The sequence below is a fragment of the Meleagris gallopavo genome, chromosome 4 (assembly GCF_000146605.3).
Source record: "Meleagris gallopavo isolate NT-WF06-2002-E0010 breed Aviagen turkey brand Nicholas breeding stock chromosome 4, Turkey_5.1, whole genome shotgun sequence".
Classification (NCBI taxonomy): domain Eukaryota; kingdom Metazoa; phylum Chordata; class Aves; order Galliformes; family Phasianidae; genus Meleagris; species Meleagris gallopavo.
The window spans coordinates 16,073,463-16,096,600 of NC_015014.2; the positions used below are offsets into that span (position 1 = coordinate 16,073,463).

Here is a 23,138-nt window from a genome sequence, read left to right on the forward strand (position 1 = left end):
TTTAATGCTCTGATGCACATCACTCTTCTGGAATCTGGGGGCTGGGTTTTGGTGGTGTTTCTGAAAAAAAAAATAAAAAATTATCTTTCTTCCTCTAAGTCTTCAAGTCAAAGTGATGACTTAGGGTTTTTCTCACTAGGTTGCTTAGTAGTAGCAAAATTATATAGTATTTTTTACGCTACTGTCTTCTTCATTATGTCTTAGGACTTGAATTTTTTTGTTCATCTTTGAATTTTTTCATTACTGCTACCTTGAGTATGGAATAACACTTTGGAATAAAATCTTCCTCTATTCTTGTCAGCATTTGTCAGAAACAGTTCATTTAAGCGACCGCAATATTCACACAACTCACACCACTGTAACAGAGCAGCTTTATTTCACTAGTGCTTTAAATCCAGCAACCTACATTTGTATTTGTGGTAGGCTCCATTGTTAGTTTTCCAGTACCATTTAGTCCCAATTCAGCAAGACAAGTGAACTCAATAGGATCCAAGTATTTAACATCAAATGATGGCAAAAAATGACTTGATTTAGGAACATACAGGATTGGATAATCTGCTTTGCAAACATTTTTCCACATGGTCAGTGCACTGGCACTATCTTTAGTTTTTCAAATCTCAGACCAAAGAACTGTGACTATACCGTGCTCCATTACTTTCACACTGCACATTCATACAACCACAAGCATTTACCAAGTGGAGCACAACAGAAATAGGCTAGCTACACAAAAAAAAACGTAAATACTTTTTTTCTGGTTAAAACAATGAGAAGATGCAGACAGCCCTGCAGCACTTGCAGTTTTTCTGAGTGCAGGCTAGATTTTCTCCCTGCTCATAAGTTTGAGCTATCTGCATATTGTTCTGTGTTTCAGTTCTGATTTGCTCCTTAGAGTAATTTAGGCAGAACAAAGCAAGAAATACAGTCCAAGGGGGTCTGTTCCCATACTTTAGCATAGTTTCTAGTGTCTCAGTATGGCCAGTTAGTGCCAAAACATACCTGTCTGCAGCTGAACAAAAAATGACAGTGCTTGATTTGGTTCAAGCTGACAACAACTTCTTGGTTTCGGATAAGAACAAGACATGACCGTAGACTAACTACTTAAACTTCACTGAAATTTGACCTTACAAGCCCAACCTGTGATGGTTTATGGTGAGCTTCCTATCTCCTAAACACTTGGCTAATCAATGTATGAATGGTTCACTTGTGAAATTTCAGTGACATTTGCATGCATAACTCTGTTTCAATGAACTGACATTGGCACACCCAAGGCAACTGTTACAAATGCCATGCATCTTGCTTGAATTGTTTTTATTTCTCCCCTCTGTGTTCCCATGCCCATAATAATTTCCTCTGTAAGATTATAATAGATTGCATATTAAAATAAGCACCTGCCCCAAGCACAATAGTTTAATTAGCACGACGACTTCTCATTTTTTAGTTACCATCCAAGTAACATCACCTCACAGGGAGTACAGCTTTTCACACTTGATTTATTCCACATGATTTCTAGATATCATTTTCTGTAACCAATTCCCTTCCTCTCAGCACATACATCCTGTTATCTGCAGAAACCAAACACACTGCTGGGAGAAAATACAGACATCACATTAAAAAAAAGGTACTACAGGAGGGCACTTAATTGTGCACATTTTATTTACATCTCTACAATTTGAGCTTTACTATTCAGCATGACTGAACCACACAGGATCTGATAGAGGAATGCTGTACACTGTGCAACTGTCAGACTGTCCAGAAACTGCATCTGCAGAAGGATGCCAACCCCATCCTATAAGAATTGTGACGTCAGCCTCTCACTAAACACTTCTCTTTTCCTTTGCCAAATAGAAAACAGAGGAAGTAACATGGAATAATCTGTCTCAATGAAAACACGGGATGCCTTCTAGCACCCAGTCAAGCAAATGCCACAATACTTTGTGAGAATTCTTTGCAGCTTAAAATACATGTTAGATATACTTTTGCTCATACATTTAAGAGCTGAGTAGCCATGAAGATGGTGGACTTATATTTATATTCTTCAAACTTTGACTCAAAGGCTATATGAGTTAGGTACCTACCAATTGGAAGCCACTGGGCTTTCAGGTCTCTCTTGTGTAGGTATTTTTGTTATGTGAAATGTGAAATGCCTAACTGCAGTCTTAGATACATAAATACCTTTTGCCACTTAACTCTACAGAAAAGCTTCCTCCTAATAAAATTTATCATTTTTTCTAACAGAAGGAAAGTCAAATACTTTCTTTTCTTATTTTTGGCACAATTAGCACACTGGTTATTGCAACATTTTCATGTATACCAGACTCTTGGTAATGGTTTGGAAATTAGAAGATTTTAAAGCCTTGTGCTTTTTCAGCTCAGGATTTTTCCCGATCTGAAGTTTCAAGTTAGATTCAGACTTTGTCTTTTGGATGATTTAGTCCATCTTCTTAGGTGGTCCCCAACTTGTATTCCAGAGCCATAGTACAGTTTCAGTTGCAAAATTGTCAAAAAAGCACTTTGCACACCTTTGTGCCCTAAGTGCTCCTCAGTGATGGCACATTCAAGAAAACACAGACTTTCCTTTGCCAAAGGCAGTGGGTGGTAGTTGCAATATGCTAAATCACATCAAACAGTAGTCTCTGTTTTTTTAAAAGTTCGATTTTGAAGGTGCTGGCATATCACACGCTTCTCTTTAAGGTATCTGATAGAGAGAAAGAGAAGGAAAGGAAGAGAGAGAGAAAGAGAAATAAAGTGTTTAATCACACAGAATCCTTTAGAAAACATTTTTAACCTGAATTTTAACATTCTAGTTGAATGGGTAAAAAAAAGTTGCAATGAAAGCCATTCTGACAGAAAATGGCAATAGCTTGTATTTTTTTTTCTTTCTATTCCTGGCTATTTTTATTCAAAATGATTTGATGGACATTAGTTAGCAGATCCACAGCTAGTTTAGATTCACATTGGTTTCGACCCCATAGTTTCAGAGTGACTGGTGTGGCTCTAATCTCCAGCTGTTGTGAATACTGAGCTACCATTAAAACCACACGTCATTTTTCAGAAATTAAGTTCTAAAGGATATTCTTCTGCATCTGGAGTTCTGCATCTATCTAAATTGAATGCAGTGACACTTAACTAGTACCACAATATTTACTGCATTTACACATTCCAGGGAAATACACAGCAGCAAGTAGAAACTGAAGTACCAATCTAAGGCTCAGAAGACATCCAAAGCACAACAGAAGTGACCCCAGGGCTCCCAGTTTTATGGAAAAACTCCAACCTTCTATAAGTGGTTTGGAATTTACTCTGGTATCTTCCACAGCAACAGCTCATTTAGGGATGCAGGATACAGAAACAATTGTGATTCCCACAAAGTTCAGTGTAAGCAGTAACTGCACCCCGATACATAAAAGCATTAATCTATTGAACCAAACTATAACTGTAAGAATTCTAATGGACTGAAAGTGATTCCCCCTAATTTCACTTCTATTTACTTTGCAATTGTCTGTTGAATCTCCTGTTCTTCTTCTTTGTTTATTCTGTGCAGAATTGATTCCAAAAAGGGGAGATGAAATTGAATATATTGAGCAACCTATCAAGAAAATGAAGAGAAATGCTCATTAGTGACTATGTTAACTGGGAAAAATACTGTGAACTGTAAGAATGATGATATACATACATCACTGCTGACCTCTTCCACATCCCTGTCCATGAGAAAAACTTGGCAACCTTCTCTGATGGCCCCTGCAGGAGTCTGTGCAACAAGGGAATGTCTCCACTTCTCAGCTGCTTCTTTTCTGAGATTTAAAAGCAATGCACTGATATATAGAGTATACAATAGTTCTTCTAAATACTAGATGCATTTGGAAGTCTTGTTTCTTGGCAAAGTTTCTATCTTTGCCTGATGTGCAATTAGTATGGGTATAACAAGTCTCTAATGCACATTCTCAGGAAGCTGTGGCACCTACATTTATACTACCATATGCCAGTGTCTTTCAAAATGCAACACAAAGGAGTTGCAGTTTAGGTAATCAAGTATGTGTTTAAGAGATTACTTCTAGGCCTGACAATGCGGCTGTAACTCACTGAAACAAAAATCACTTTATAATTTTCAAACATCCTTTCAAACTCACATTTTGACATTTCTCTCAGTTCTCCCATTCTCTTAAGTATTATTTTTAACAAAAAAAAAGTTTCAAGAAGAAATAGAGTCATAATGCATTGTGAAAGTGGGCATTTTCTATTTAAATTGAATACTTTGAACTAGACATCTGGGGGATACATGACTATGTCTCAAAATTGTGAAGTCCAAATGAAGTGTGTTTAGTCTGGTTTTCACCAGGTTAGCATTTCAAAGCCAAGCTGGGTATCTTTTAGCACTCCCTAAAACCCTTATGTCCCTTTTCCAATTAAAATATTCCATAACAGCGACAGATGAAAACTGGCATCCCAAGACTGCCATGTGGTCATCTAGAACAGAAGTTACAGCAGAAGAGCATCTCAAGTAGATGTTAATTACAGGAACAGCTGAGGTTTGCTTAGTAGAAGCAGCCATACTCACAGCACTCAAAGTACCCAGAACACATTTATTCAGGTTTTCCTCTCCATCAGAGAAGCGCACATATCTAAGGGGTCCCAGTAAAGCAAAAATACTGTGTTTAGGCACTGTGAGCAAGGACAGATGCTTGTGATGAATCCTGTCACTCCAAGGTAAGCAGTCCCCCCATGTACACAGAAGATAAATAGAAATGAAATGACCCCACAATAATATCTGGCTTACCTCCAGACACATGGATAATATAAAGTGCAAATTCATGGGGACTGTTTTCTATCTGTAAACACAAAACCAAAACACTATTCAGACTGACTGATATGTTTCCTGAACATTTCATCAGCAGCAGATATGCTAGATGCTTCTCAACTCAATGTTAAATTAAAACCCACAAACTAGGACTTTGTTAGAAGTTAGAAGACACTTTTTGTTTGGATAAAATTCAAAGCTGCGCTGCCATTACCTTTGTCCTTCTACTCCACTGCCTTATGATTGCCAATACTACCATATTGCCTAAAGGAGCAACACACACCATCTTAGACAAAAAGCGATCTTTCCAGAGTTTCCTTTCAGTATCCGTAATTATTTCATACAGCTTTCTTTTCAGATGATAGTCAAGTTTTCCGATAATATTATCACTAACACAGCAACCTGTGATCTCTTCCAATCCACTTACCTGCACCACCAGTTCAGAAAAAAGGGGTCTACTTCAAAATTATTTTCAATATATGCTGTACAACTGTATATAAGTCAAGCCACACAGAACAGAGCACAGAGTGCCATTTTTAAATTTGGCTTTCTGGATCTCTGTGTGCCTGGATCCAATACAGTGTGCATACCAGGCACTCATGCTAAACAATGGTTACTTTTTGCTTTCAGAAAAATACAATTACTAGGGCCTATCACTAGGGGGAAGCACAGTCAAACATCCTTTTTCTGCGCTGAATAACGCTGAAGGTGCAATTTCCTCTCCAGTACATGAAGGCATAAAGAAGCCATTCACTAGTTCTTCCTTCACTGCAAATTACATATCTTTTCTAAGCATATCTAGTCATTAAGCATTTGTAAAATAAAAGCAACACTCCCCTCACCTATGGCTTACTTTCATGTACATATGCTCTATTTCATGTATTATGATTCCAGTTATTTCCTGCTTTTCAAACAGGACTGGTGGGACACTGATCAAGTTATCATTTCTAGAATGTAGTTGCACTGGCTTCTGTAAGCATGCAGTTACCTTGAACTTTCGAAGCAATTGTTCTATTACTTCTCTTGTTCTCATGTGGCTGTTAATTCTTATCTTGGTTTCTGATCCAGAAGCTGGAGTGAAAACTGATGTCTAAGAAAAACAGCAAAAGGCTGTGAATACGAGGACTCCCGCAATCAACAGTTGAGACTCAAAAGAATCTAAACCAGTGCAGCTCTGGGATGAAGCAAACTGTCAAGTACATTGTCAGTGTTGCTGGGAAGGCACACGGTGTGCTCAGGAGAAGGGAATGCATGCCCCCAAGAAGGAAGGATCACTGTGGACTCTTTGTAGCCCTGACCAAACCACACTGTTGCTGTGTGCACTTGAAACCTTCCTCCCTGGGGCTAGAGGCCAAAGCCCAAGGACACAGGCATGGCCATATGGAGGGACCAAGTGGGGAATGTCCCCCTGGCTAAGGTGATGCAGGGTAGGTCCAGAAGCTCATGAGGGGTTTTATTCTGCTCCAGTACCCAAACCTCAGGTGAAGAAAAACAACTGTCTACATCTGTACCTCATAGTTGTAGAAGTGGCCATTAATAGAAAATCTGTGAGTCTCCACTTCTGTTCTTGCAATCATGGGGAACCTGGTCCTCTTCCTTACAGCTGCAGCACTGCTGACCGCCCTGGGCAGGGTAGCACAGTCATGTTCCTGCTCGCTCTTGGACTTCAGAGTGTTGCTTTCATAATATGAATAACCTAGACAGAATGAAACTGCATCAGCATATTGTACAGCTGCACCTTGCTCCTTGCCAATACCAACACAGGGAGAAGGTTCGTGGTGGAGGGATTTATTTTGTTTTACATTTCTGGGAGGGAGTTGGGCATGGGCACACAATGAAGAGTAATAGGCTGCTTGCAGTGGCCACAGGCAACAATTGCCACTTTTTCTACTTCTCAGGAATGTTTTTTTTTTTGGTAAAAACACAGCCTATTAGTACATATAATTTGAAAAGTTATCAGTACAGCCATATTTTCACCAACCAGTCATATGTCACTATTTCAGCAACATATAAGAGATGGTAAACAGATTGAGAAAAATTACCCTTTGCTGAGATCTAATATGCAAAATTATTTCTGCAGTTACAGAACAAAGATCTTAGTGAACACAAGAGCACAGACACTAACTTTTCTCAGAGTTCAGCTTCTCTTCAGTAGATTTCAATGTCTCCCCGCTAATATGATGCAGATCATCAAATTCTCCCCATCGTGTCATTCCTCTGAAATAACAAACCTACATTCACTTAGTGAATTCAATTTATCCTGTATCCAGGCTTCAGATAACACATTCCTATCCCTGTTCAAAACTTTACGGAACATGATTACAGCCTTCAATGTGGCATACAAAGTAAGTCATTTTAGTTCATGTCATAATCAAATTTCTGTTCAATTTAAAAAAAAAATAAGGCGCAATTAGGGATCCCAAACGTAACAAAATCCTATTTAGATTGAAAGTTGAACATGACAGCCCTTAAGTTATTTGCAGTAATTCTTTGCATATTTCATGGCAATGTTGTAGATCGACCACAGGTAGGATGACATGCAGACACACAGGAAAAAAAAAATACTTGGACATTTAAATAGTCACAGGGCATGTATGAAATATTGTACAGCTTTCCAAACCGTTTCTGTAGGACAGCAAGGATTTCAAGCCATCTGTTGAGAAGAATGCCTGTTTTGAAGACTAACTTTTCCTATGTCATTATTTCCATAATTCATTGAATAAAGTCTCTAGCAAAAATCTTTGGCCAGTTACTGCTGTGACCAACAATAATCCAGTTTGTAAGAAAATAGTTTAAAAAAAAAAAAAAGTATTTCCTATAACTAGTCAAAACAATATTCAACTAACTCCAATGAGCATGCCAAACAACTATCTCAGTTTTGTTCCATGCATTTAAAAAGTTCAATTAAGATCAAACAATCAAGCTTTTCTGCATACCTTAAAGCATGTCAGGGCAGTTTCACATTTCTGCGATCATGAATTAATATTTACTTTAAAGATCCGCATTTGCTACCAGTCATACACTCTTGAAAGAATAAAAGGCAAAGAGAAATTTAACTGCTTGACTGGATTGTATCATACAAGACAGCTGTAACCGGTAACAAGAGACCTACTAAAGGTAAGCAAAGAGAACCAGATTTTCCTCAAGTTCATTGCTGGTTACTCCTCGCCAGGTTTCCCACTAATTTCAAGAGCAAGAGACAAGGAAGAAGAATGTCCCTGGTTTTACTGGAGATAAGCAGCTGCAATTATGATAGAATTAAACCCACAGTTCAAATATATACCACATGCAATCTAAGACAACAAATAATTAAGAAAAGGAGCTCTTAAGTACAGAATTTACTAGGGAATCATTCAGGGTAAATATTGGCTCAGCCTCCATATTGCACATTACTCAGCTTCTGCTTGTCAGATGTAATTCCAAATTTACCAATCAAGGCTTGGGAAACAGTATTAAAAACAGAAAAAGGAAATATTCTAAGCACTTATGCTATTTATTTATTTAAAGATCTGGGAAATCTAGCAGGATTCAGATCAACATAGAACACTCATAGGCAGATGTCTGAAGGAACAGCTCATCTGTTTACATCTCTAGGGTTTTTAACATCAGATTTTGCATGGACTAAATATTCATTTCCTGGCTTTAACTTTGCCCTGAGAAGCAATGGTGTCATGTCTGAAACATCTGAGAAGTAACCTAGCACAGACAATAATTTAGTACTAATCTACCAGCTTTCTGCTTCATGGTATAGAATGTGTACCACTAGGCATTTTTTTCAGGTGCTGCATGTTACTGGATGTACAGATTCTTATTTTCAAAAACATTTTTTTGTACATAAATTTCCCAGTGCTTGCATGTGAACAATCAGTATAGACAAGAGCAGCTTCCTCCTTCACCTTCTTGAAAATTCTCAAGCAGAAAGCCAGAGCAAGATGCATCTTTCTGTCCAGCAGAGGTGAAAGGCCAGTTCATTTACACCTGGTGAAGAGCACTGCTCCACACAGTCAACCTGATGTTGCAGCCTTTGGGAAATCTAGGATATGCAACTATATCCCAGATAAGCCATAGCCTTTGAAGCCACCTTCATGAGCTGTCTTGAAACATCAGCCATCCCCCCTTCTTAACATGTTACCTTTTACTGGGGAACAAGCCCACATTCTCTGTTGACTTCAATGTTACAAAAGAGGGTATCTGCTTCTCATCCTGAATTTTTAAGCGGATAGGATGTCGAACTCCCCAAAATATTGATAAGATTCCTTCAATAAATGGTTTACTTCCTTCTCGCTGTTGGGGGGAAGAAAGAATTAAAAAGGAGCACTGCATCATAGTAGAGCCATAGAAATTCCCTTCAGTTAAACAGGAATGCACTGAAATCGCTCATGCTGACACAGACCTGGAAACAGGTCACACAGAGAGGTTGTGAAATCTCTGTCTTTAGAGATTTCCAAAACTCAGCTCACTAAAGCCAGAGCTGACTTCACCTAGTGTCAGCATTACTCCGAACAGGAGGCTGGATTAGATAACTCTTCCAGAGGCTCTTTCCAACCAACATTTCCACAATCATAGGCAATTAGAAATCAAATCTTATTTGTTCTGCTTGGGTGAGTAGTTCTTTTGGAACAAAGGGGGAGAATAATTGCTATCAAAGAGGAAAGACAACATTAATGAAGTCACCCTCACTGAGGTAGGGCAATGCAACATTGTTATTGATGCCCATTCTTGCTGACAACAAATTTGGTCACTAGGTCTCTGAGTAGAATGAACCGTGACAGACAGCTGAATACTTCCAGTTTTCAGACAATATTTGCCTAGAAATTCTCTAAGAGTCCTTCTCATTCTAATGCAGAAACATCTTCTGATGCTGAAGGATATTCAGACTGCTAAGCCAGGGGCTTTGGTATCATAGGCACAACTCATGCTTTCCGCAGTCCTTCAGATACACAGACTCTTCTGGTCTCCACAGAAGGGACATTCCTGGGGCTACGGTGCATTCTCTATGCTGAAGGTTCACATTTGAAGAGAGACTGATAACCTGCAAATCAACTCAACTGATGGCAGCCCTGCCATTACAAACTGCCTGTTCCAGCAGAAGGGATAGGGGAGGATCTGCATGTTGCAGAAAGCTTTGCAGTTTAGCTCCCTCCCAGCTAATGAACTGAGACTTGAGAGGTTGACCCAAAGAATGATTTTCTGTGACTGGGATTTCAAGGAAATCTCACTCAATGATCTCAAATTCCCACTCGTCTGAACTTACCTTTTTCACCTCTCTTCTCACATACTCTTGACAATAGCATTTGCTGGGGTGTTTTGGTTATAGTGATATATTTCATCTAACATAATAAGGCACAATGTGTATCCTACATTGTTCAGTCTAACTCTGTTAAGCACCAGCACCCATCAGTACGTTTTCAACTATTACTTTATACTTCTTGTATCCTTTTTGTTTCATTTTCACACAGATCCTTACCTGATCATATGACAATTGCAGATTTTCTTGATCAGAATAATAAGAGTTATAGACCTTCAGAAGAGAATGGAGCTGTTCTCTAGGATAAAAGACCACGATAAAATTAATCATTTTTAAACATCTCTACTACTGTAAAATCCAGGGCTTATGTGGCAGAGTACTGCTTTTTTTTTTTTTTTTCTCAATCTCTGTTACCCACTGAACATTTGAATAGGTTAGTAATTAATAAGTCTTCCAGGAGTAAAATTTTGTCAGAATACTAGGTTGCCCATAAGTTACTTTTTTAAAGACCTGATACACAGAGGAAATGAATTAGTTGGTCTTAAATGACATTAATAGCACTGCCCTAGAATAATTGGTACTTTGAACTTCTGCTAGAGTGAGGGGGAAGCAAACAGGAACAATGCTCCCATACAAAATGTTGCAGAAGATTTAATTAGGTTACAATTTGTTTTCTCCACATGATAGTTTTCAATGCATTTTTGCTTTTACATTTATTCTTCATCAAAGTGACTACAGTGTGCCTTGACAAAATAATTCAGTTTCCTTCTGCTTGCAACATTACAGCTTCACTAAGAGGAGAAAGGCTATATGAAGAAAACATCTGTCTACAAGCCAGCGTTATAACCAAGCCCATTGTATCAGACTTCAAACAGAAAGCTGCTCTACAATTTAAAAAAGCACAGCATAACCTTCTCCTGTGAAAATGCTTCACAGAGCAAACCCCAAGCAGTCTGTGGGCACACACACTGTGCTACTACATCCCAGCTAGATCACACATCTAACAGCTGTAGTGCTACCAAAACCCACAGTGCTGACACTGCAGCTCACATGGGCCTTGCAGATAGGGAAGAAGCAATAAATACTGTGCTGCACAAATATGAAATAGCGAGTGCTCAGGCACCAGCACTCTGCAAAAGTGACTTCTGGTCACTGTTCTATACCAGCAGACAGTGCTGTGCTGTACCACACAAGAAGGTACCCAGGGGAGTACCCTCCTCAGAGCCAGTCTGCTTGAATTACAACTGAAGGTTGAGTTTGGTTAAAGCACCCTGCTTTTTAGTATTGCTTTTGAAGAACACCACACACCACGCTGACAGAGCCCAAAGGAGAGCGGAGGAAGTAAGAAGTGCTATGAGCCATGAAGAAAAAAAGCAAGCTGCAGCTCAAGCTAGAAGAGCCTGAACAGAAAAACAGATGATGAGTATTTTCAGCATCAAGAAACATTCTTCCCAGATCAGTTAAACAACTTTCAAAGGTTATTTAAACTACAATTCAAGAAGGTAATTTCTACCTGCATGGATAAAAACTGGCCAGAGAGACATGATCACCTTACTGATGATGATTAAGAATTAACTGAAATGACTAACAATCAAGATTGTCGCATGGTCTGACATGCAGTGGTGAGTGAAAACACCAAGCTTACTTCCAAATATCATCTATTTTTCCATACTGTCTAGCATAAATATTATAACAGAAATACTAAAACAGCAAATGAAAGCTTATCTCACAGCAAAGTTACACAGAGACTTAAAGAAATCATTCAAGACCCAAATACTATCAGAAGTGCTACTACAGCTTCTACACCAATTTCAAGCATAAATAGAAAAACTACAAGAACTGACTTATAGCAGCATCACTGAATCAAATCACACATAGCAACCACACACAGTAGAAATTAAGTTTTATATACTGCAAAAGTCATAGAGTTCACCAAGAAAATTCCAGATGTAGCAGCATTCTGAATGAGGCGGTATGCAAAGTATTAAACACTTCTATAAGACGTACATTTAGAGAGGGAATTAACAACATAATATTAGGGAAGAGGAAACGTTGGATGAAGCATTTGGGGAGAATTTTTCATGTTTGTTTTCCTGTATCAATCACAATACACCCACACCCTAGAATACACAAGGGCACTATCACTGGTGACAGTGGCACCTTTATCAGAGATGATGAGCTGAAGAGCAACCTCCCCTAGAAGTATGACCAGCCTATCGGCCATTGCAAAGCAGTTAGGAAAGAGATTTTCAGGGATGAAATGAACACTATTTCATAGTATCTCTCTGCTATCCAGTCTCCATGACTGCTGTAAGCAGATATCTTACAGTCTTGTGCCTGCCCCTTCTTTCCATTTCTATGTATCCAGAGCGTTTGGGCAAAAGCATTTCTGAATGACACTAACTGCACTTGGTAGTGCCCTGCTGCTTAGTGATCCTTGTCCCTCCCTGTGAGAGGGAGCAAGAAGGGCGAAGAGAAGCAGGGCTTTTATTCAGTAGCTAACACTAGGGCAAGGTCTGCAGCGCTGATCTCAAACTGCATTCCTCTCTAAGGCTCTGGATGTAAATTATTTACTTCATTAACTTGCTGCAGTTCCCAAAATATATTTTGAGTGGCTCTATCAAGCCTGTTGGGCTCCAAAACCACACTTTCAGCATCCACCTTAAGTCACTTTGACCTTAAACCCTAGAAAAACAGGTGGTGAAAGCCCTTTTTCCCCCCACTGTGTTGGAATAACTCATTCCTGGTTCTGAGTCTTCTGAGCTATGAGGGATTATATTCAGGTCATTCCACCAAAAGTGAAAATAATAACAGACTTAGATATGAATCAGGCACATGAAAAACTCTCATCACACTGGCTAAATGGAAGCAAGATTAAGCATGTCTTGGCCTCAGACAGGCAGAATCCAGATGCAACACAAAATTAAGGTACAAGTAAGAGATCCACATTTTTGATTGACATATGTTGTGATAGACCTGCTGATCTTGCTTTTAAGACACTGAATACTTAAGTCTTCTTTGCTTCACAACATAATATCTCAAGCAATCATTCCACTAACAGTTGTTACTTTGTGGGCTTTTGGAAGGTGGAAAGCTGTGGAGGTCAGTTCCCTGAGAACAAATTAAGAATACTTAAGGACTTGTGCCCTCTTGCAAGGCCTGTCTTTTAGGCCATGTTGGTTGCAAAGGCAATTGAAATCACAGGCTAAAAGCAAAGTGATTTAGTAAGGGTTGTAAAATGATAGAACTTTATAAGTTGGAAGGGTTCTTTAAAAGTTCATCTGGTCCAACTCCTCTGCAGTGAACAGAAACATCTATGGATACATCAGGTAGCTCAGAGCCCTGCCCAGCCTGACCTTCAATGTCTCCAGGGATGGGGCACCCACCACCTCTCCAAGCAACCTATTCCAGAGCCTCACCATCCTGATTATAAAAAACTTCTTTCTTACAGCTGTCTAAACCTCCCCTCTCTTAATTTGAAAGCATTTCCCCTTGTCCTATCACAACAGACTCTCCTAAAGAGTCTGTCTCCTTCCTTCTTATAGACATGCTTTAGATAATGAAAGGCTGCTGTCAGGTCTTCCTAGAGTCTTCTCTTCTCCAGACTGAACAGATCCAGCTCCTTCAGCCTGCCCTAGTAGGGGAGGTATTCCATCCCTTTGATCATTTTTGTGCCCTCCTCTGGACCCAATCTAACAGGTCTATGTTTCTCCTGTACGGAAGACTCCAAATATGAACACAGCACTTCAGGTGAGGTCTCATCAGTGCAGAGTAGAGGGGAGGATCACTTCCCTTGACCTGCTGACCATGCTTCTTTTGATGAGTCCCACATACATATGGCTTTCTGGGCTGTGAGGGCACATTGGTTTCTCACGTCCAGCTTACCAAACAACTCTATCCCCAAGTCCTTTTTGGCAGGGCTATAATCTATCCTTACATCCCAGGATTTGTTCTGATAGATAAGGTAACCACAACCCAGAAGACTGTGTGATGGACTCTGTTGAACCTTTCGTAGAGCATGCTCTGAAGATTTTTCTTCTGGAAAAGGCAAGAAACTAAGTAAACTTGCCATTAATTTCCACAGAAGTTTGCATAAATCTTTCAGGCTTCAGTCTTATATTAGTGGAACAAACAGTGATTAACCATGCAAGTTATTAGAAAAATCCTAAGAGAGAGACAAAACAATAGCTGACGTAGACTTTGTTCTTGTGTAGTGGAGAAGCATAAGGAAGTTTTTACTTCTTTTAGTCCAAAAAAGGAGTAATACATGCACTCTCCTACTAGCTCCAGATTGAGTCAGCGTAGCGCATCTTGGCTGAGAGGGCTCCAAGACTGCCCTAACAAAGAGGCAGATAGAATCATAGAATTGCTCAGATTGGAAAAGACCTTAAAGATCATCAAGTCCAACCCCAACCTAACCATACTACACTAATTTTAACAACCCTCCGCTAAATCATGTCCCTGAGCACCACATCCAAATGGTTTTTAAACACATCCAGGGATGGTGACTCAACCACCTCTCTGAAGAGCCTATTGCAGCACTTAACAACCTTGCCTGTAAAGAAGTTTTTCCTGATATCCAACCTAAAACTTCCCTGAAGCAACTTGAGGCCATTTCCCCTCGTCCTATCACCAGTGAGAAGAGACCAACCCTGCTCTCACTGTAAGCACCTTTCAGATATTGGAAGAGAGCAATGAGGTCTCCCCTCAGCCTCCTCTTCCCCAGACTAAAAGCCCCAGTTCCTTCAGTCTCTCCTCACAGGGCATATTCTCCAAGCCTTCTTGCCATTGGATCTGCTCCAGCACTTCAATGTCCTTTCTGCACTGAGATGCCCAAACTGAACACAGTACTCAAAGTGGGGCCTCACCAATGCTGAGTACAGGGGCAGGATTACCTCCCTACTCCTGCTCACCACACCATTCCTGATACAAGCCAGGATGCCATTGGCCTTCTTGGCCACCTTGGAAAACCGCTGGCTCACATTCAGCTGACTGTCTAACAGTGTATCAAGGTCCTGTTCCATCAGGCAGTTTTCCATCCACTTTTCTTCAAGCCTGTAGGGCTGCATGGGGTTGTTGTTAGAGTCTCCTCGCAGTTGTGCTGCCAGTAAAGTCAGCAACTCCATGGCATTGCCACAGTGTCCCTTGTAATGTGCCTTTGTGACAACAGCCAAACACAGCAATTAATGAAAGCCAGCATTAAATAACTGGAAGAATTATGTAGTGACAAAACAAGAAGTTAACATATAGTGCACTTTCACTGGTTTCTTCAGTAATGAAGGCAGGATATAAGGGAGCAGTTAGTCAAGCGCCCTCATGGTAAACCACGAAGAGCACACTGTATGTTCAATAATCCTGTAAGGTTTGCTTATATCCTCCTCTCATCTGAGACCTATGCATTTATCCATAGATTTTTATAGCAGTTATGCTTAAAGTCATTATGAATTTTTTTCAGCCAGGTAAATGCAAATTTCATTCTGCAATTCCCAAGAATCAGACTTGCCACATCAGCAAGATTTGCATGGTATGACTGGAAGAAGAGCTGCATAACTGCCAATTCAAGGTGCAGAAGGAGGACGATAGCCTGCAAATTCTGTTGGAAGCAAGTCTGAGAGCACATTAAATCTACTAGTGAATCCAGAAACTTTTCTCCCCATAGCCCAAAGGAAGGAAACTTGAACAGCAGTTGTAACCGTGACTAACACAGAAGGGTGTTGACCTGGTTCATCTGGAACGTTTCACAGAATCGCAGAATCAGAGGGATTGGAAGGGCCTTTTGGAGATCATTTAGTCCAACCCCCTGCTAAAGTGAGATCCCTGGAGTAGGTTGCACACAAAAATGTCCAGGCAGGTTTTGAATACCTCCGGAGAAGGAAAATCCACAGCCCCTCTGAGTAGCCTTTTCCAGTGCTTAATCACCCTCACAGGAAAAGTTCTTCCTCATGTTTGTATAGAGCTTCTTGTGTACCAGTTTGTGTCCATTGCTCCCTGTCCTGTTGCTGGCCATCAGCAAAAAGAGCCTGGCCTCATTCACTCGACACTCACCCATTAGAAATTTATAAGCATTCGTAAGATCCCCTCTCAGTTTTCTCTTCCTGAGACTGAATAGTCCCATTTCCAATTTCCAAACATTTTTGTGTACCAACTGCATGAAAATTAACACAGACTAATTACCTCTGACAAAAAAAACATTATTTATTAAAAGTAGTAGCAGCATAATTTGAGAGCAGCTGTTTAGAAAAAAAGGGAGGGATGTATCTACTGCCTCCACACTTTGGACAGAGTTCTAATGGTCTTCCTTAAAAAGGGAGAAATCAACACCACTGTTTTTAACCGATATTAAGGTTCAAATGTTAATACTTAGAGTAGCATCAGAAATTCTACTACAAACTCCATTCTTGGGAACGTTTAGCTAGCTTCTTCTTTGAAAGGAATGTCAGGAGGGATAGAATTGATACTGCATAAGCTGCCATATATTTCAGTTCTCATGCTCTTAACAACATGCAGAAAAGCCATCCCCAAAGAAGGTGATGGAACCACGCACTGGGGGACTCAGGATTTATGGAACAATAGGAAAATCACTAACAAACATCCAACTGTAGAAAGGCATCTCACGTAAAACAGTTCATGTGCAGTTCCAAACTTTTTCTAAGTAAGTTAGAGAGCTACTACTCACAACAGAACAAAGCTGACAGCCTAATACATTTTGTTTTGTACAGAAACTTCACCATCTGGGGATAGAAATCAAATTACTGCTTCAAGCACATGGAAGTCATGTTAAACACTGGAATTTACACTCCATTTCAACAGTTTTTCAGGACAGAAGGATCTTCTTCCCTAATTTTAAATGTTATTTCAGTAACCTGTAAAAGTGTTGTTCTAACTAATAAACAAAATCCACAGACCAAAAGGTTTTGTGCTTCAATTTTTGAAATCCAAATAAAAGACCTCTTTGTTCTATCAATGCTTCATAGAAAGCAAGCTGTAGGAACTGCTGCTGCTACAGGACCCCTTTAGTGAATAAATACAGAGCAATGAGTAAAGCAAAGTTATTTTATTTTTAAATTCTATTTTTAAAAATTTACCTGGTTATAAACTTCTCCTCATTAATGGAAACAGAAGAAAGATGCTGCGCTTTCATAGTCACTTTCTTCATTTATTCAGAAGACATGAAACTAAACAAAAGGAAAAAAATATTTTCACTAATTCTAATAAAGCTCTGAATGGTAAGCACAGCAACAAAGCCTTAGTTTTGCAAAGCAAAAGCAAGTCAAACACTGAAGCTAAAAGGCTAAATAAATCATATTTCAGCTACTTTGTGCATAGCCTTAATACCCAAATACTTTCCCTTCTAGGAAAAAAAGCCATAGGTCATTCCCACCAGGTATATCACAGTAGTTTAAATCCTAGTAGAACATATGCCATTACTTTTTCCAGTAGTTTTAGAAATACTCCAGAACTCCATGACTATTACTCAGTAGACTGAAACCCATTTACTGTTAAGGGTTCATTTGCTAATTATGGATAGAGCATTGCCCAAGGTCACAAAAAAAAAAAAGTGACTCAGCAAATCACCCTTAACTAGGTTTGTGAGACCAGACAAGAGAAAAAGTGTTGATCACAGGCAGAATCCTGCAGAACACAAAGAAACCAGCTGAAGTATGAAGTACTAAAGCGAGAATAAGGCTATAATTAAAGTGATGTAGCAATACAATTTACAGATCTCCACGTACTGATTTCAGCACACTGTGCAGGCAAAAAGCCAGACTCATGATACTCCAACAATTCATTCTTCAATAACATAATTATGGAGTCTTGGCTGCTTTATTTCACCCTCAGGTATTAGAATAAAAGGTAAACCGAAGAAAGTAACAAAAAAGACTCAGAAAATCAGGATTGACAGCTGATAATGCACTGAAAAAAAAATCTTAATCTCAGCCCAAGAAGTAGTAAAAAGGGGAAAAAATGCAAGAAGTACAATCTCCATAGACTGCATTAATTTCTACTTTAATTTCTCTCTAACTGAAGAATGGTGACAGAGGAATCTGCCTATTATCACTCATTGTCCATTAGCACTTATGCCAGCAGAATGTCTTCAGCCTGATGTCAGACCCCAGAACCAGCCTTGTAAAAGATGTCTGAAAATCAGTTTGTCTACAGTAAAGGCAAATAGTATCCAGGAAATCAAGTTAGAAAGGAAATTAAAGCTTGTAGAGACCATAACTAGCTAAGTAAAAGTGACTAGTTTCTGAGCAAGTGATTCCACACTAGCAAGCTCCTTTAAAGTCAGACGTCAAGGTTATCATGCATGACTTGTGAAAAATGAGGGCAAAAGAGAAGTTTTTATATTATCTTTCACCCACGGGACATATAAGAGAGGGTTGTCATAAGTTATTACACAATCTCTGAAATCAAATGAGGTCGCTACTGAAATGAACTTTACATGAGCAGCAGGAGAAAGCGTTCTATAAATCCACTGTGTCTTGGGTGACATCCAGATGAAGGTGAAATTTATCCACTTACTGAAAAGACCCAGGGACGAGTTTATATATAAGGAAGAGACTTCTGCACTCTAATCTGATGTTGCTGTTTCTTGGCCTCTCAGATAAGTTCAGTAACCATCAGCCACACCTTGAAATCTGTTTTTATGCAATTTACTAATACCTCTAACTGAATCTGCTTCCCACTCTAAACTCATTTCAAAACAGTTTTGAAAGATGCAGAGATGTTCACATACACTGGCACCTGAATACCCGGGCATACACTTGAGTGCCTTTCCACAGAAAAAAACTTGTGAAGAGTAGCAGGGAGCTCCGGCACCGTTAGAGCAGCCACGCCACTGAACTCTGGCACTGTTTCTTGCTCAGTGCTGAAGACCTTCCAGTATAATTTGACTGTAAAGTGACTCATATGGATGAAAAAAAGTGACCTCAACAGATAGATAGGAGTGACTTTTTAAAAAAAAAAAAAAAAAAAACAAAAAGAAGATTACCACAGAACCATGTTCCGCCCAGTAGTGACAGGCTCTTACTGAAGTATTTGCCTTAAAAATCTTAAGCATACCTTAAATTTGCTGGTTGCCCTTAAAGCACCGACAATGAGACCAAACGAGATCATTCAGTGATGGAAATAACCAACAACTCCCCTTTTCTGTCTCACAGTCCAATGAGCTGTTACCTGCAGCTGGCACACATGCTTATTGCCTCCCCCAGTCATCCCCATCTAAGCAGCTCTGCTCACCAGGATCACACCACACACCTCTATCTGCTCACCCCAGAGCAATGTGAGGGATGGGGCAGCCCATGCCCATGGGCTCCTCAACAGCTGAGCAAACTCGTGTGCTGCCATCCAATCCTTTCACAGAGCAGGAGTTCCCTTGGGGATCTGCACATGTCTGCCAGCTATATTTCTATACTTTGTTCTTTATGCATGCCAGTAGCAACATTTAAGTGAATAAATATCATTAGAGCATGATCAAAGTGTGTTAATTTTTCACCTTTCTCAACAATGTATAGCTATTGCTATACTTGGCACCTATCCAGTGATATCTCCTGAATCACTTCCCTTCAGACAGAACCCCAAAATTCCCTCAGAGAGGCAAGATTTTGAAAGCTAGGCCTTGGAAGGACCAACTTCAAGGACTGACACCTAATAAAGAAGAAACTTATTGGGAGAAGGCTGACCAAAGCCTAAAATACATTTGTCAGGAAACAAAAGACAGAGAGGGGAAAAATAGGAGTAAATAAGAAATGGAGCGGATGCAAAATGAAAACCTCCAGAGGAAGACAACAACTATCAGAAAGTCCACAAAAATGGGGAAAAAAAACTACTATGCAGTCCCTGAGCTGTGAGAGGACCAATATCCTCATGAGGGTACATGACCAACCTGATGAGAAAGTAGATTTTCTTTTTTATAATATTTATGTCTTACAGGAAATAGTCAAAGTGTTTCGAGAGATAAGAGAACTAGTTTAATTTCATAACATGCCACAATTTTTAAGTTTGTGGCTTCAGGAAAACATCACAAAGACAGGGATGGAGGAAAGACAAGGCAAAGTAAGAGCAAAAGTCCTTATAAATTTTTATACCAGGATAAAAGGATGCGACTGCAGGAGAGGGCACCTGACCCACAAGTCCAGCTGAGCAGTAAAGCAGTATTTCAGTTCATATTTAGTAGCCTATGGAAGATGCTGTGCACAACAGCCTAGACATGCTTCTTGACACATTCATAGATTAAGATGGGGACTGCAGAGCAAGCAGTGTGTTATACAGAGCTCCTACCAGTGTTAAGAAAAACTGGAAACATGAAAACCCTTAAGAATTTCTGTGTATTTTGAACCTGTACTTTCTAAAGTTATTCCAAAAATATTGGAAGTCAGGATTGTGTGAGTGTTCTCATTTTCTCGTATAAAATCCACAAAGTCCAGCTGTTTATCACAGAATCATATTTACTTGGCTGTCAGCAAAACAAACATATAACATTTTGTACAGCACAAGGAGCTTTGCACTGTAAGAATATCAGCAATGCAATAAACTCAGCAGTCTGGTATTTAGCCCATTCTTGAACTGCTCTCTATTTCTAAAAGAGTTATAATCTGTTCATATTCATAGGAAATCCAGTATCAGCAGAATATTGCTATATTGCTGATCAGTCTTTATCTAGTCATATACTTTAATTCTATGTGTCTTTACATATATATATATATAATTTTTTTTTTAAATTACATGCCCTCACCACCAAAGCAAAGATTTAATCACAAGAAGTTACTTATTTTGAAATAAGTTTGAACGCTAGCATTTTTTCCCCCCACTGAAAACAAGGTGATTTTGTTTGTTTGCTTTAAGTCTTCCAGTTACTCTTGCATTTTGTTTTAAAATTCAGTTACAATACAGCACACTGCACTACTCAAATACGCAAAACAGTTCAACCCCTCCACTCACGCAGCTTCAGACCAGCTTTAAGTACTGAAACCAAAAGCAAGTTGGTGTTAATTGGTGAACATGGCCCCTCAGCACCCAGAGGCTCCCTCCCTTTGCATGAACAGTGACTGCACAGCAGGGCTTCACCAAATGTACTTCAAACATGACTCACCCATTGCTATGAAGTTCCTTTCTATTTCAGGTCTCTCCAGAAAGATAGCCTCCACTCCCCACACAGAATAGCCAAGGTCACCGCACAGTGCTTACAACCTTGCTGGTGACTGAGCGACAGGCAGCATGGGGTCTGCCTCCTTTATCACAAGGGACTCATGCAAGTCGCTTTGAGATTTAGGAACTTTTTCCAAGAATTTCCAACTGACTGAACGTTTCCTCTTCCCTCTGGCACCCTAATTACCTGAAAATAATCTGACTCAAGTTCTGGATCACTGCGAAGGACCTTGCTTTCCCCTGACGCTGCAGGTCACGCAGCTAGCAGAACAGCTCCAGCTTTTACGTTTCACTTACCTGTGCACATGAGCAGAACAGAAGCAAAGGAGTACCACATACCTTGGAAGAAGCATGACAGCATGGCACGAGCTGACAGCTACCTCTGATTCTCTACAGAACTCACGGAGCTGCTAATTACTGTTTTGCTCACCAACCTGGGAGTGCTGGAAAGCCAGGACACTCCCTGCACTCGGTGCATGTTGGGAGCATTCACCTTCCCACTTTCCTTCCTCCCCGCAGCTGAGGGAGTGCTCCCTGAGTCACGGCTGCACCTACGGGAGGCTCCGGTTAACACTTTAATCACTAACCCCATAACGAGAGGCAACCTGCTGGCGCTCGGTAATTATTTGCTGACAGAGCACACCCTGAAACATCCTGTGCTGAAAGCACCGCTAGGCTTTAAACTCTTCTCATGTTTGTTTTCTACTCCACTGGTTAATGTGGTTGTTCCTTCTCTGGATATACCCAAATCTCTAGTGTTTAGTGAAATAAAGAATGCATACAAACAGGTGATGTCTAAATATAAATATCTGGATTTATAATATTATGACAAAAAACTGTGACAACACATCTTGATCATTTCATTACAAACAGCTCTAAACTCAGTTCCTTGCTTACCCACTTAATATTCTTATGAATGTTATTCACTGGGCAAGAGAAAGCACCATTACTTAATTGCTAAGCAGCTAATCATATAAGCAGATGTTTAAGCTAGAAAAAAAAAAAAAAAATCACCTTCCAAGCTCCTACTATTTGTCCATCCAGTTTTAGGCATTTATTCATAGAATCAAGCTTAAGACTGAGACCCGTTGGCCCAAAGAGAGAAGAGTATGAGAAATACTGGACCTGAATTTGTCTTAATGCCAGTCTTAAGGCGCTATGATTAATATCAAGTTGCCTCTGCTTTATATCATCTCATGCAAAGGACTGGCAGACCTGTTAATATTTGCTTTCCACCCCTGTCATTATCCTCTGCTGTGCTCCTCTCAAGAGCTAGACAGATGTACATGCAACAGAACATATCTGATATTTGAGATTACAGTCCAATCTGCAGAGCTTCTAGTCCTACACCTCAAAAGTACATAAATACAGATTTTATTGGTTGGTATAATACTGAGAAGTCTCTCAAAACACACGAAGAAGTAAGCATGCAGGATTTTTGCTCAATTCACCACAGCATAGAAGCTCCACACTGTGGTGAACTTGGAGCTTCACATAAAGCTCCACCACTCCTGCAGTGGTTTAACACAAATCCATACAATTTCAACTTATTTAAATTGATTTTTCCTGTTGTACCTTCAGATACCTGAGCACTCTCCTGACAACTCTAGGTTAAAGTAGAGAGAAAGCAGAGCCTACCTTCAAATTCCTAAACCAAGATAAAATCAAATCCATCCATATTTGACAGCTGGGCCACCCTGCGGGACACTGACACCATGAAGCTATTTGGTACCAGGAGGTATCCAAGTATTCTAAAATATAAAGTGAAGTTAAACCCTTCAGTGTTCATGCTAACAGCCAACATTTAAGGTGTTTGGCTGCTGCTGTTGTTCAGAGTGCGTGTGTTTGTGGTGGGAGTGGTTGTTGTTGTTGTTGTTGTTGTTTTTTCTTTTTTTTAGATTTAGGTGTTACAGATACCCTTACACTTACTAGTAAGGCTTTGAAATC

The 23,138-nt window shown here is 39.8% G+C and overlaps 1 protein-coding gene across 1 annotated transcript; it reads right to left on the bottom strand.

Moving 5' to 3' along the window:
- Nucleotides 1-354: 354 nt before the first annotated feature.
- Nucleotides 355-21,716, bottom strand: RASSF6 (Ras association domain family member 6). The gene is given in 12 exon segments (XM_003205672.4): nucleotides 355-2,695; nucleotides 3,489-3,586; nucleotides 3,674-3,723; nucleotides 3,726-3,791; nucleotides 4,775-4,826; nucleotides 5,784-5,885; nucleotides 6,307-6,491; nucleotides 6,921-7,012; nucleotides 8,928-9,079; nucleotides 10,263-10,341; nucleotides 17,129-17,218; nucleotides 21,531-21,716. Coding segments are annotated over 11 exon segments (1,023 nt in total). The 5' UTR covers nucleotides 17,200-17,218; nucleotides 21,531-21,716; the 3' UTR covers nucleotides 355-2,619.
- Between the last annotated feature and the right edge of the window lie 1,422 nt (nucleotides 21,717-23,138).